Source organism: Equus asinus, chromosome 16, assembly GCF_041296235.1.
Source record: "Equus asinus isolate D_3611 breed Donkey chromosome 16, EquAss-T2T_v2, whole genome shotgun sequence".
NCBI lineage: Eukaryota > Metazoa > Chordata > Mammalia > Perissodactyla > Equidae > Equus > Equus asinus.
Window position 1 is genome coordinate 5201331 of NC_091805.1, and position 15478 is coordinate 5216808.

A 15478-nucleotide genomic window follows, 5' to 3' on the forward strand; every position below is an offset into this window, starting at 1 on the left:
TTTAGTGAACTTATTGAAAATAAAATTCATCTTCATGGCTCAATTTCATCTCGTTAGGTTTTTTTTAGCTATTCAAAATATGGAAATTTAAAAAATAATCATTAAAAACTTTCAATGGCCAAGTTCTCTTCACTCTTTGCTAACAGCCTAGTGTATAATGTTATGACCGTCAGCGATTATAAAAATGAAATTGGAGTACAGATACCAGGAAGTAAAAGTAATTAAACCAATTTAAAAAACTAGATTTAGCACAAGAGGGTTTTGGCATTTGACACATGAAAAGACAAATTTTAAATAGTTATTTTGGAAAGAACACAGTAAGAAGGGAACTTGTCAAATAAAAATGTCTTTCCAACTCAACCCTATAGTCTGCGTGCTAAAGCTGATCAGACAGGGCAAAGTGGAGGGTTAATCTGGCAGCTATCTAGTGTCTTAGGTCAATATAAATGGTGAAAGTAGATAAATCAAACCAAAAAAGATATAAATATATTCTTTCTATTATAGCCTTACATGGTTGCATTAGACAAAATCCTAGAACTTTAAGCCCAAAAGGGAGCCGTAGGTATTATCTATTTGAAGACTACGTTTCATAGATGAAGATTATAAAAACTGAGGATTACATACCTAATGTACTCCAAAGATCTTTGTAAAATATAAAACACAATCTAAGTGGAAAGTAATTTTGTTATGACATGACTTCTCCAGAGTCATAAGGTTAATTAGTGGACAATTAGGGAACTCACATCCAGGTCTGATTACAAATCCAGCTTGCTGTTCATCTTCAGCAAAAGGCTAATTAAGCTTAAGAAAGACATGGGACGTTCGCTCTTTGGTTTGCAAGGATTGTTGACTTTCTCATAGTCCTTCTCATTACCTTTCTTGAGTAAAAGCTATATCTGTCTTAATCATTTCAAGTAAAGAGAACTAATGTAGTATTCCTGAAAATTTTGCTATCAAGACCTAGCAAGAAATAGTTGGAGTGAGTTACTTTAAATGCCCCGGCATTGGTTGCTTTTCTTCCCTTTTTGCTGTTTTAATTTCTAAATTAATATATATATTATATGTAATATATATATATATGTCTCCTCAGAAAAAAATCATTTTACGAAGGCAACCAGGATTAACATTTTCATCCTCATATAATTGAAATGATACACTATAGATAATTTATTTCTAACTTTTTCATCAACATAGCATCCTCTTTCTTCATGTGGTTAATTCCCATTACAAACACTATTTAATGACGGCATGATATTCAGTTGTGCGCATGTGCTATTAATAACTTAGACTATTTTCGACTAACGTTTTCAAGTTTTTCATCTTGTAACTTTGTCCTATTTCTGATTCTTTTCTGAGGTTAGATTGCCACAAATGGAATTAATGGATTAAAGGGCATGATCATTTTTAAGGCTCTTGATACTTGTTTGCTTTCCCACTAATCCCAATGCCAAAGTTTAAGTAGTAAAATCCTTGTAATTAGTATAACTGTCCTCTACTTCTTCCTATTTCTTCCTTTCCTCTCTCTGGAACTGAAGGTGATAAATTGGAGAGTTTCACCAACTGGCGAGAAAATAGTCAACGCCTCGATTCACTCTGCTACTAAACAGAACTGTTAGCTTAGGAAGTTGGAATGAAGATGATGGTCTCAGTCTGACCCTCTCTCCGCACGTTAGATTGTTCCTGCCCAGTGGCCCATATTATGCAAAGCCCTCATAACTCTAACATGATTTCTGGATTCTTGAGTTGTATTACTGACATCTTGGTGGAGTTTGGGTTCAATAGCACTGGCAGCTAGATAGTTAGAAACAATATCAATGTAATTAATGTCTTGCAAACATTTTAAATCAAACAAACCTTGTTTACAGCAGAGACTCATTTTTATGTTTTAGATAGCTTAAGATGAGTTTTAGTATTTGTAGACGTCCGAGTTAAGCAGACCTTGCAAATATTTTGTGGTAAACTATTGATAAATTCTCAACTATTAATCTAATTACTTAAAATGAGGAGATGCAGGGAAAATGACTCGAGGAGAATTGATCATCTCAGTCATGTTTATTAAGGGAAATTATTCCGTGCCTAAAATATACTTGATAGTCTTACTTTAGCTCTTTTGGTATTTACTTATTTCTAGTCATTACTTATATTATTAAGTAGGACAAGGTGAGAAAATTTCTTAGCATATAATGTAGGAAGTCAAAAGAAAATTCCTAATTCTTGCTTGGGTAAGAAAACTTAGTGTTTGCCTCTAGGAATAAGATATAGAAGACTTGAATTAAAAGGCTAAATTACCTGAGAGGTGATTCCCCTGCTGGGAAATCATCTAATAGCCAGGACAATTATCTGAGTTTAAGAAAAGATCCGACAAGGTTGAAAAAGACTAAAATTTTAGTAGCTCCTGTTGATCGAAACAGTGGGCGTCCAATTTCCTCTCTACCCTTGATGTCAGAAGATCTATTGAAAATATGGTTTAAGACTAGAAGTAAGAGTTTTATGATAACTTGAGAATGAAGACATACAGGGCTTTACTGCTCTCTTGGTATTCCACTGCCTAGAAAACTTTCCTTTGGCCCAAATACATCATCAGCCCTGAACTGTGAACCTGCTCCTGGTATGCCGCCCTTCTCGTCTTTCTTCTTCGTAAACTCTGCCTTAGCTGCTCTGACTTGGATCAGATTTTTGTAGGCCATCCTCTCACCTATCTTACTGGTTAATATCAGAGCTAATGTTTTACTTATCTGCTCCAGACTAATTATGTCTGCTCCAGATTGCAAGCTCTTGAGTCCTGAAACCATGTTTTGAATTTTCGAGACTCCACATTGGCTTACACTAGTCGGGCTAAAAAGTATCAAGGGGGCAAAGTCTGTTTCTGTGTAACGGTCAGGAGAGACACGAAGAGCAAGTGGACTCTTTGTCAGTCGGCGGGGGTAGTTGATTTGGGGTTTATTTTATTTTAAAAAGCTCTCTGTAATTCTACTTGATTTGGTAATTTAAGATATTTTTTTACATAGGCACTTTGAATAGATTATCTTGTTTTTGACCAATACTAGAATGGGTAATAACCTCACCGATGGGCACAGCATGATATTAAAGATGGAAATATTTTTAGCATTTTCAAAAAATTTAAATTCATGGAACATGCTTAGACTATCCAGTGGTAATGTGCATTTCCAGTATACTTTTGCACACTCATCTGATTGTGAGAAGCTAGGGACCTTCTGATGGGTCTACTGAAAGGGACTCCAACTCCTGCACTAGACATCCCACTCAGAGCCCAGAAGGGTCAATTTAACTGACTAGATGCTGCCCAGCTGCCAAGCTGAAGAGCACAGTGCCATCCCTGCCTCAGCCCTGGTCCTTGCGATCGCTACTGCTGGCTCTGTTTTGTAATTGAGCCAGAATGACTTCGATATATCTGCGTCTATCGATGCAACGAGTATGTGCTCCATATTGTAATTGAGCCAGAATGACTTCAATATATCTGCGTCTATTGATGCAAAGAGTATGTGCTTCTTGGCAGGCCCAGTACGGCATTTGTATTCTTGACAGGGGTGAGCTGTCGCTGAGTTTTTCCCTGCTGTATTTTAACTCGGGATCTAGTTGCACAAAATTTATTTGCATCTTTCTCACCCATTGCATGGAAGCATCCCTGATAATATCTTTTCAAGATTTACCAGTATCATTTTTAAAATATTTTAAAATCAGTATAACAATTTCAGAGAATTCATTTTATTTTGATTGCAATAATTAAAAATACTCTCTCATGAATATTCTTCTTTTGTATGTTTAAGGTCTTAAGGTCATTGTCTAATGCTGTATTATATGTCTGGCATAGCAAAATTTTCAAGCTGACAAAGGTCATACACTGCTTTTCAAGAAAGACCCTTCGGAGCCCTTAGTAAATCTTAAAATAGGAGAACCTCGCCAAAACCAAACAAACACAAACATGAACCCCTGGGCAGGAATGGATTCTTTTTTTTAAGTAAGATAAATATATTGGGTTAAAATGAGTAAAAAATGGGCTCTTTTTCATAGAAATAGTAAGAGAGGAGGGGGTATTAGTAAGGAATAATTCAGGAGGGGTTTTTCTTTTTTGATCACTGCTTTTCAGTTCTAATCACATGATCCAGGACAGCATTTCCCCAAGAACTCTGATTCTGCCTGAGGAAACGTTAATGATGGGGCAATGCAGAGATTTTTAAGGCCCATTTCATCACTTAAAGCTTGTTTGTGCTCAAAGCTTCTTGTGGTAGCGGGGTAGAATGTTAAGGAAAGGGCTGCTCTGTTTAAGTGCATGCTGTTTGTTATTTTTGAGTTGCCAGGTCGAAGGTAGCATGGATGGTGAGGAAATGTATGTGAAGAGCCCTTTCCGTGCTCAGCCACGTTATCTCACCTGATGCTCGCCAGGAGGAAAGGATTATCAGAGCCCCATTTTCCATGGGAAACCAAGATGCAAGGGAGAGAGCTGACTTGTCCAAGCCCTTCAGCCACGAAATGGTGATGCTTAGAATCAAATCTTGTTCTCTTTGCTCCAAAGCCAAATAATTTAAAAATAAAGATTAAAGGGGAATCCACAGGGTAATTTATTATATTCTTATATGACTTGCTAACAAAACGTATAATCATAGAATGTTAAAGGCAAAGCTCAATCAGGGCTTCGTCTTATTTTTCAGACCTCAGTTTAGACGTTACCTCTTTGGAGGGATCTTCTCTGATTATCCTAACTCAATAGCTTATTTGTTTTACAATTTGCTATCACAATTTCTGATTTTTGTTGTAGAACTTGGTTGTTACTCATCTCCTCCCTTAGACTGTAAGGTTATTGGGGACATGAATTGCAACTACCTTGTCGACTATTGTAGTTCCAGCATTTAGAATAGCTCTAAATAGCACATGGTAGGCATGGAGATAAATATTCCTTAGATCAATTGTGTGAGGCTCAGAAACCTAAGTTACTTTGTCTAGAACCAACTATGCTGTCGGTGGGAAAGGCATTAGAACCCAGGAGTCCTGCTTGCTTTGTACTGCACCATGCAGCATGTAGGTGTTGCCATGCCTGATTCCAGTTTTTCTAATTGTTAAGTTGAATGAGAAACCCGCATCTGGTTCACAGTGACTCTCCAAAGTACCCTCAGAAGAAGCAAAAGCTTGCTCCTGAGCCTTCTCTCAAATTCAGTCAGATAGCAGAGAACAAAGTCATCAGGGACAAATGCTCCTTCTCTGTGAGCAGAAGTGCAAAGCCCCTTTTTGTTGTTGTTTGCTTTGGTATTGGGGTATTTGGCTTACCTTTCTTGTGAAGAGTCTGCATCCTGTGGACAAGAATCCAAGCACTTCAGAGACTGGCAATATCTGTTGCCCCTTCAGCCAGGAGCATATTTATGAACACATGTTGTGTCTGAAACTCAACCCCTCTCCATATCTGTTGTGTCTGGGGCATAACAACTTAGTCATTCTGCTTTGCTTGCTTATAGTTTTGTTCCTGACATATTTCTGATGCTCTTCTCACCCCTACCCTAGCCACATATTCAGTTATTTCAGATGTGTTACTGGATTGACGTCAACTATGGGAACCTGAGCAAAACATATACTTGGTGCTGTTATCCCTATGTCAAGTAGTCTGTGGCCAGTAATGGGTTTTGGGTAATACATGAAGAGTTCTAACGTCTCTTAATTTGAGGAAATTGGCTAAGTAATGGAATCATGCGTGGATTGAGTTAGCAACAGCTGGACATCCCCAATAGGCTTTTTTATGATATGGCTTTAACATAAGCCCATTTTGAGTTATGGTTTCATTTGACGGGCTTCATCTATATTTCTGGCAATTCTGGTTTACCCTCCTTCGATTGGTGAATAACCTAAATGTCAACCAGTGAGCCAGAACTTCTGTGAATACCTCATGTGTCATGTAATCTATATGGTGTAGCTCTGCATCACACCTGCAGCCGCATACTGCGGGAATTCTGTAGTAATTACACAAGCTGCTGTCAACAATGAGAAGAAAAGAGTTTAGGTGCCCAACAGCCAACCGGAAACTCTCCCCAAATGCAAACCAAGTGAGGAAGGTACCAAGGGCTCAGATTCTTTTAAAACTTAGAGACAAAACTCAGCTTCAAGGGTTTCAGATCCCTTGCCAAACACTTTATATATATTATTTCTAACCTTTCCATTTTAAAGATGGAAAATCTTAGTCTCTGAGAGACTCGACAACTTGCTGAGTTTCTCAGACTTAGTTACAATATAAGATTGTCTTTCCAGACTCAGCTGATCCTATGTCATGTTATTATGATGTTGGGTCTGCTGTTAGAGTCTCCTTTAGGCTGTTAGACCTCACTGGTAAGGTCAACCTGTAACCAGAACTCCCTCTACTTCAGTCTGGCCTATGCATCCAACTCTGAAACTACTTTTATAGGCCTTCCATGAACCCAACAAAACTATACATCTTGGGGTACATTACTGTGCAAAGCATCCATCCTTCTCTTCTAAATTGTGATTGCTAATGATAGAAAAAACAAAATACAAAACAAGTATAACTACCTTTTTTTTATAGGCTAAAATCACTTAAGACTACTGTTTTCATCCTTTATGGTCTAAAAATATGTTCGAACCTCCAACCTGTGGCAGATGCTTCTCAACTTGCAAGTATGTATTCTAGTGTAGGGATTACCAAAATACAAAACACCGGATAACATATATGCTTTCAGGGAAGAAGAGGGTATGTCTATGTAGCCCAGGATTTCCTTTCTTTATTTGATGGTCCCTAGAGTTGATCTTGAAAATTTCCAGGGGGCTGTCCCAGCCCCGGGCAGCTGATAACCCAGTGGTGAGTCCCACAGCAGATTTTGAAGCATCCCCATCATCTTTATCTTAAGGGGTATGTGAAAGTTGCTAGCTGAGATCAATATAATTAATATTAAACACAACACATACCACGATGTGTTTAAAGGGGTAGAGTAGTAATCTCAAAAACAAGCGATGGTAGATTTTTGTGGCTGCTAAAATATTTGAAATTTTAATAAGGCAATATTTAGTGCAGGATTTTAAACAACCCAGGAGACGTTATAGAATAAAATTGGAAATCAGTTCTTAAAGGGAATCATGACCCATACTTACAGGGTTATGAAAAGAAAGAATGTTTGGAGGTGATTTCCCTGTTCTGCATCATTGCTTTCAAGGTAAACATGAAGGCCTTGAAGCAGAGGTCTTGTTTTTAGCTAGTCAGGAGAGGACACTAGACAGGATGGTCTGTGGGTCTGATCCGTGAGATTTGTAATTTTAAAAATACACCACGTTGTAGAACTTCCTGCTGTTAAATGGTTCAAAAGGGACCTCGGCTGTCTGCCTTGGAATCACAGTAACATCCCCTGGCCTTAGAATGGCTTGAGAATCTTGAGGTTAAATATTAGCCATTATTCACAGGAAAAGTTGTAGAAGGCTTAAATGGAGAAACAGAGGAGTAACTAAATAGTGTGCCCTGAGTCCTTGATTTTTCTCAGCTGCTATGATTTTTGTTGTCTGTGGGAGAAAGGCCTCTGCTATATTTAATGATCAGGCCAGCACCCAAATCTACTGGAGTACCTTTTCTTTTTATCTCTCTCTGCCAATAGCCAGATTAAAAGGGAGGGACCAAATGCGTAAAATGAAATTGTGTAGCTCCCGTAACACTTCTAGGTCTTATTGAGTTTCTCGCAGTAAGGAAGGACCTCTGTCAAAAAGAACAAGTTTGAAAGTTTTGAATTACCCTAAAAATATACAGTATCTCTAAACCTGTCACACTATGAGTGTATGACTTTGAAATCCAATCTCCTTCTGGGATCTTTGGGACAGGCGGTATCTTGGACATAATTATACTAAAAAGTAACATTTGTTGTTTATCTGAAATTTAAATTTGACTGGGTGTCCTGAATTGTTATTTACTAAATCTGGCAACCCTATATATGTGGAAACATATATACATATGTATAATAAATATATAAAAGTATATAGTTTATAAATATAGTGTATGAATACATATCTATATATAGTTAAAAATGCATAGTGAAAATACATCTTTGGATATAAATAGTTATAGTGTCTTTTGTCTAATTAATTGTGACACTGCAGCAACTTTCAGAGTTGGAGGAAGGTTAGGTCGTGAGAAATTTCTCTATACATTCTTTTTTTCTTTTTCTTTTTTTTGAGGAAGATTAGCCCTGAGCTAACTGTTGCCAATCCTCCTCTTTTCACTGAGGAAGACAGGCCTTGAGCTAACATCCTTGCCCATCTTCCTCTACTTTATACATGGGACGCCTACCACAGCATGGCTTGACAAGCAGTGCCATGTCTGCACCTGGGCACTGAACCGGCGAACCCTGGGCCACCAAAGTGGAACATGTGCACTTAACTGCTGTGCCACCAGGCTGGCCCCTCACTATACATTCTTAAGGGAATTACTTTGGGTCTAGGAAAGATCAATTTTTTAGTGTTTCAATAATGTGTGCCATAGCTCCTCTTGAAAAGTTTTCAGAAATTCTAAGAAAAATGGACAGAAGCAAAGAGGATAATAGATAGATAGGAAAGAAATACCTAATAATTTTGAGGGCTGTTCAAGACCTAGTCTCAAGTTGTAGAGCAGTTCATATTCAAATTCTTTTGATTGTTTTTCAGTTCTCTGTGTGAAAGCACTAATGGTTTGTCCCTACTTTTTTTTTTTAAAGATTTTATTTTTTTCATTTTTCTCCCCAAAGTCCCCCAGTACATAGTTGTATATTTTTTGTTGTGGGTCCTTCTAGTTGTGGCATGTGGGACGCTGCCTCAGCGTGGTTTGATGAGCAGTGCCATGTCCGCGCCCAGGATTCGAACCGACGAAACACTGGGCCATCTGCAGCGGAGCGCGCGAACTTAACCGCTCGGCCACGGGGCCAGCCCCCCAGTTTGTCCCTACTTTTAAAATGTCACTTAGCAGATATTCGTCCTCTAACCCCCAAGTGGAATTGATTCTATTTTAGCTTCGTCATGAATGCCAATGTTTTGTTGCAGAATTATGGTAGAGATGTTCATGCTTGTTTTTCACTATATACTTATTTATTGTGGATTGCTACATCACTGGGCAGTTAAGAAGAGAATCACTCAATTCTAATATGTTTAGATGAGCTTCTTTCTGATTTGGCACATGGGTAGTAAAAACGCCCTAACAGTGTTCCCTGGTGTGCCAGGGGTTTGCTCTAGATATTAACACTGCGGAACTTGTTTGCTAGGATGGCCCATCATGGAAGTATAGTCTTCAGTTAAGTAGATGTTAATGGATAATGGCGTGTTATTCCTGCCTTAACCCTGTTACCAACCCACTCAGTTCAATTTCATTTGCCTTTAAAATAAGACAGACATGTCATTAAAGAAACTGGACTTAAACTTTCAGATGACTGAGTTTACAGGGAAAGACAAAAAGGAGACGAGAGATGAGATGCACGTTGTCAGATAACCTGAAAGGTTAAGAATTGTGGAAATTGTGAGTTTGATAAAGGGTTTTAGAGAGTATACTATATCCCTCTTTTTGTTTCCTAGATCAGATTTTGCAGAGGAAAGTGTAGTTGTTTAGGAACTAGAGTCCTTTGCTTCTTTGGGTCTTCATTTCTTCCCGTGTAAAATTAAGGGTACAGAAGAAGCAATTTTTTAAAATCAGAAGGAGCCTTAGAAGTTAGCCATTTTATAACTAAAGAAACAGAGCCCCAAGAAGCCAATTCATCTTACCCGAGATCGCACATCTGGTTAGTGCCAGAATTGAGACAGAGACAAGCTCTCCTTACTTCCGTTTCTCTCTACGCTGCACCACCTCCGTTTCAACTTCCTTCTACCACTGCTAGCATTCTGTGATTTCAGGGAGAATTTTCAGCCCCTTCAACTTTCCTGATTCCCGGGAATTCTTTTAAGTTATGACTAACAAAGTGTAAAATATGAGTCAAAATTTAGTCCCTAATAAAGTCATTGTGACTTTAATGACTTCGGCAGTTGTTTCGTACTGCAAAAACAGGAAGATCCCACACAATAAGGCGCCTGTCTCACAGATGGGCTCCTGTGTAGACGGCCACCCGCAAGGGTAACTACGAGGCTGTCTTTCTCTCTTTGGCATCTTTTTTTCATCTGTATAATTTTCACCTACTGACTTCATCGTGAAGTAATCAAGGAGAGGAAAGTGCCTGCTTCTCTGGTCTTCCATAGGCTGAAGAATATTTTTGAGCACTCGGGATTCACTCCTAAGTGATTTCCAGGTCACCCCGTAACAAACCCCATTTAGTCTTAAAAGTGGCTCTTTCATTGCTTGAACAAGCCCCTTGTATTATTACTTTTCTGGAATGTTTTATTCTTAGAAACATAAAATCACCAAGTTTTAGAAATGGGATGAATCTCTGAGATCAGCCCAGTCCACCCATCCTGTGTGATTAATTTAACTGAGAACTCATTACCAAGAGAGTTCTTAACTTGCTTGTGGATCTTTGCACAAAGCTCAAACTAGTCCTCTGTTGAGAAAAATGATGAAGTGTTCCATCACTTCACAAGAAACTGGCTCATACAAAATAATCTCTGTATGTAGCACTGAAGCTAAAGAAAAATTGAAGCCATAAAACAAAATGTTCATATCAAGTGTAATTGAATTTCAGCTTTTGCTATTCTATATATTCTAAATAAATTCCCACTATTAAATGTAGCCTATTCAAAAAAATTCACACATGATTTTATAGAGAAGATATATTCTATGCAAACAATATCAAATCATTTATATAAAGGATACCTTTTCCCTCTTCAAAAAATAGCTGTAATTTCCAGCAGTGTTTTCAAGTCTAGTGTTGGCATAGGCTGAAGGAAGCATTGGAGGAATGTGTGTTACTAAGAGTTCATTCACAAACTTTGCTTGTCTGTGTTGAAAAGAGGCTTTGGCCATTTCCTCTGGGGACATTATTTCTAGTTGGCTCTAACAGGGTTTTCTTGTGAAGGCAGATTCTTAACAGAAAAATAGGATCTGTGTACATTAAGTAGTAGAGACACATTTATCTTTGAAATGGTGTGCTCCTGTTTGTGGATTTCTCTACTGCATTTGATAAAGTAAGTAACACCCATTCTCTTGCAGTCCTATAACTCCTTGGGACACAGTTTCACTCAGGAGCTATTTTACCTTCCTGTCTGGGCTGAACTGGGTGTCTGATAAAGCTTGATAAAGTATTCAGGGAGACTCCAAGAGTCTTAGAAGATAAAACTCTGGAGGGATGATAAATGCTTCTTTTCCTTTGCTGGTGACTTATTCTTATGGTCTGAAGCATTTCCAGTTTCGGTTGTTTTTCTCAGTAGTGTTGAGAGAGTTTTGTTTTCTGGGAAATATTAGTTACCGGTAAATAATGTGTCCAGACTGTAGGAGGCTGCCACAAAATTTATCATAGATTCTTGACAGGTTCTGGCTGAGATCCTAAAATCATGCATCGCTTTCATTTTATGTATGAGAGGTGGAGTGACTTCACAAGATGGTCAAAGCTGGGAAGGAAAGTCAGGTTTCATCTCCTACAACGTGGCTGCCTCTGGCCCAACAGTAACAACTCCCGTATGGGAATCAGACGCTGAAAAGCCAGCTCAGCCCAGCTCCCAACTGTCTCCTCAGCCTTAACCTCAAACACAGTTCATATCTGTTCCATTCCTTGATGTATCTCCTCACCCAGGCCAGCACTAATCATGCTAATTGAACTCTATATTACCAGAACGTAAAAGATACCCCCTGTCTACTCCTTGAAGGCCATGTCTGCCTTCCTTAGTTTGTACAGAGCCCAATATAAGTGGGCCCTTCATAAATGCTTTTTGATGAGAGCAATGATTGCTTTAGTCAGTGTGGTTGGGCCCTCCCTTACGGGGGAGAAAAACCAACAGCTGTTGCTAAGCAACATTTAAAGGACTGGGTCGATTTCTGACACAGAGTGACCTCCATTTGTATACTTCATTGTCCTTTGTGTTTTATGGTTGCCTTAAGACGACTTTGCTTTTTGGTAGCATTGCCATGCCCTTAGCAAAAGGCTCATAGGACAGCCAATTGAGGCATGAGAGGGAGGCAGGTGGTATTCATCTGTTAACTACTTACATGAGTACACTGACCCCTTCTGCAAGCTATGTAGGAGAGGGGAGGAGTTTGGTTTATTCTCCGCCCTATAGCCCAGCACCACTTCCCTGCCCCAACACTGGGAATGAATGACAGTGTATCCCAACAGGGTCCTGTGGCGATGGGAGATGATAGAAAGGAAGTAGAAGAAAAGTCTTTCCTTTCCTGTCCTTTTGTGATTGAATTTCTGCCTGCTCCTATATTCTGAGCTGGAGGACCAATATGGCTAATAAGGAACTGGCCCCTCCCTCCCCAGACTGTTAACTTGCGGTTACCTAGCATGCCCGAATATATCTGACTATTTCTACTAGGGTGCAAGTTGATTAAAAGCGTGAAAAGGATTTTGAATTTGTTTTTTTCTTACTGTTCTATCTTCAACGCCTTGCCTGGCACATTTGAGGTGTTCAATAAATATTTATCAAATACATGATAAAATGGTGTTATTGAACTAGTACCAAACTGATTGACTCCAAAATCTTCCTAAATATTTCAAAGAGAATAAAGGACGCTGAATGAGGATGACTGTTTGAATGCTGCATTTGGCTGTCTAGTGCAGAACATAATCAAAGAAGTTGCCTGTCTCTGTGCTTTTTAAGAGATGCTTTCACAGTGCTTCAACTAAAGTTTGCTTCTTTGCCAAAATTCAGCTGATCAGAACATAGAAACCTATCTTTTCCAGCTTCTAAGACTTTAGAGTAAGTGCCTGTCTTCTGAGAACTGAAAATAAGAGGCCATTATGACCAAGCTGTCACGTTTAAAAAATAAATAACTTGGAACTTCAGCGATTCACCTGGAACTCAAAATTGCATAGAGATTCAATAAGTAAAACACACTAGCTGAGATGGTTCATTCAGAGATCCCTGGTTACTGTTAATAACATATCGTATGATGGGAAAACACACATACACAAGCAGGGTTCCCAGAAAGAGGGTGATTGTGCCTCTTTGAGGACAATGCATAGTGCAGTGTCTGCGGGCAGCCATACTGACTCGCGTTGGCTTCACCTCAGAAGACCTAGTCTCCTGGGCAGAGGCAGTGGCGTGACTGGGGCCTGGATGCTTGAAGTGGAGCCATTGTGGGTGCGGATGCTCATTTGAAAGGGGAATGCCTCACAGGAAAGGGAGCCAATTGCGTGTGGGGGCTGTTGCCATGGTGTTCTGCTATTCCTTTAACATGCTGCACTGGAGCTCCTGGGAGCCCGGGGGTGGAGTCGTGGAGAGGAGGGAGAGGGAGGGCAGTGGGAATGGCCTGGGTGGGGAATCCCACTGCAGTTGGGCTCGCGTCTCAGATCTTCCTCCTGCCTGTGCTCTCTCTAATGACGACAAGGAGAGAAAGAGAGCCTACAGGAATGGCTTTCTCAATGTGCCCTAGATTGCTAGAACAAAATAAAAATTAACTCCTAAATGTTTCTAACATGAATTAGAACATGTAACGCTAAAGTACCAAATCAGCATAGTCATTCATAACCCAAATAGTTCACCATTCATGCAAATGATAGCGTGTATATCTTAACACACTCTAGATCCTAGATCGAAAGGTCATATGTGCTCAATTCATTTGTCAAATGCAATCTAATATGCATATTAATGAGCTGATGGAGTGCAGAAAATTGCATTCTGCATATGAAATACTTTTAAAATGAAATAAAGTAATTCTGTTCCCATGAAAGAAGGCTGAATGCATTGGCACACCATTGGTATGCAAAAAAAATCCTCCAAAAAGCTAGTTTAAAAAAATATTCCTCTATTCTGAAAGCCTAGTCTGAAAACAGCCACAGTTCTAACCTTTTTCCAGTTTTTTTTTAATGTTCAGAAAGCAAATTAATCAAACGCACCATCACTTTGAAACCGTTCGAGTGGCTGAGCTCTGTGCGGAGGCTGCGTCTGCAGAGCGCTGGTCCCCGCAGTGGAGAGAGGGTTAAGAATACCTAGTTGAAATGGGGGAGGGTACCGACTTTGGATTTACTTAAATATTCATGGGGCTTCCTCCATTTTAATCTTCTCCTTTTTAAAAGATGGCTGTGTTTCCCAGCCTGGCAACCCCTCAGGAAAGAATTGCTCCTTCCAGGCAGAGTTCAGCTGAGCAGGACTAATCTAGAGTGGAAACCCCTTCGGCCACCAGGACTATTCATAATTCATAAGTGTTGCAAACCAGCCAGCTGCATACATTTGGACAGGCTCTTGCTCCTTCGTGCAATTGCTGATTTCATTACTGTGTCTGCCAGGAAAGAAGCGGGCAGCGCAGGCTTCTCGCAAGAATGGAGTGCGAACGTGGGCTTTGTTTGGATTAGAAAATGCCCTAAATTGTGGAGCCTTGGTCTTTTCTAAGTTTTGATTATTTTACCACTGAATCTGCAAGGCTTTCCCGATCCTTTCGAGATTGCTCTCTCAGAACTGTGAATTCTTTCGAAGGGATTTGTGGATTGCGGAAGGAGAGCATTCCAAAATGCCTGAGGCGAACTATTTGTTGTCTGTATCTTGGGGTTACATCAAGGTGGGTTAATCTGATTCTGTTATGTGTCTTTGCTGGAATGTGAAACATTTACAGCTGTATGTTTTCTGTGAAGTTGAAAACATCTGTAATGATTTCATTTCTGTTGTCACTGAGCCCACTGAGGCTCTCACCGTGAAGTAAGGACATGTTATATTACATCGTATGGAAATAGTCTGTGCTGCATTTTAATCCGATTTTCTTTTTTTTACACAACTTTATTTTTAAAAGATGCTTCTTTTATTCCTTCATTTTCCCTTAAACTTTTTACATATAATCTCCTTTCACTGTATGGATTATTAACTTAAATTATATTTTACAGTTAATTTCCAATAAATGTATTTTAAAATGTAGTTCCATTTTCAAGTGAAATTATCTCAACCTATATTAAAATTGCTTTTCCTATGTTTGCATCTTCAAAAGAAATCAGATGATAGTTCCAAGAAATCTTAAGGAAACCTCTCTTTCCTCAGGTGACGTTAGAATAATTTCACATAAAGGGGGTATTGTATTTTCAATTATCTAATGGTATCTGCTCATCCTATCTCTTGGTTCTTAGACCGTAAAGTTGGAAACATATAAAGTGATAAACTGATATTTTTTAGGTGGTTAATATATTTTTGTTCTTCATACACAGTTCAAAAGAATGCTGAACCGGGAGCTGACACACCTCTCAGAAATGAGCCGATCAGGGAACCAGGTGTCTGAATATATTTCAAATACTTTCTTAGGTAAGATATTAACTGGGCAACCTGCTCCATAACAGATTTTTCAGTATTAATCTCTGTAACCCATCAGGGACATCCCCATGTGAGTTTGGAATGGAGTTCAGTCACAGAAGAACAAATCCACTTAAAATAAGAACTAAGGACAATCTTG

General features: G+C 39.1%; 1 protein-coding gene across 5 annotated transcripts in view; it reads left to right on the plus strand.

Moving 5' to 3' along the window:
* Positions 1 to 15478, plus strand: part of PDE4B (phosphodiesterase 4B) — a 494697-nt gene that overhangs the window by 461497 nt on the left and 17722 nt on the right. For 4 of the 5 annotated variants that reach the window (XM_014853006.3, XM_070486513.1, XM_014853008.3 and 1 more), the window contains one exon: positions 15237 to 15330. In XM_014853006.3, the coding sequence (XP_014708492.3) occupies positions 15237 to 15330 (94 nt within the window). Of the gene's footprint in view, positions 1 to 13992; positions 14603 to 15236; positions 15331 to 15478 lie in introns of those variants that run through there. The other variant, XM_014853012.3, reaches the window with a different exon arrangement.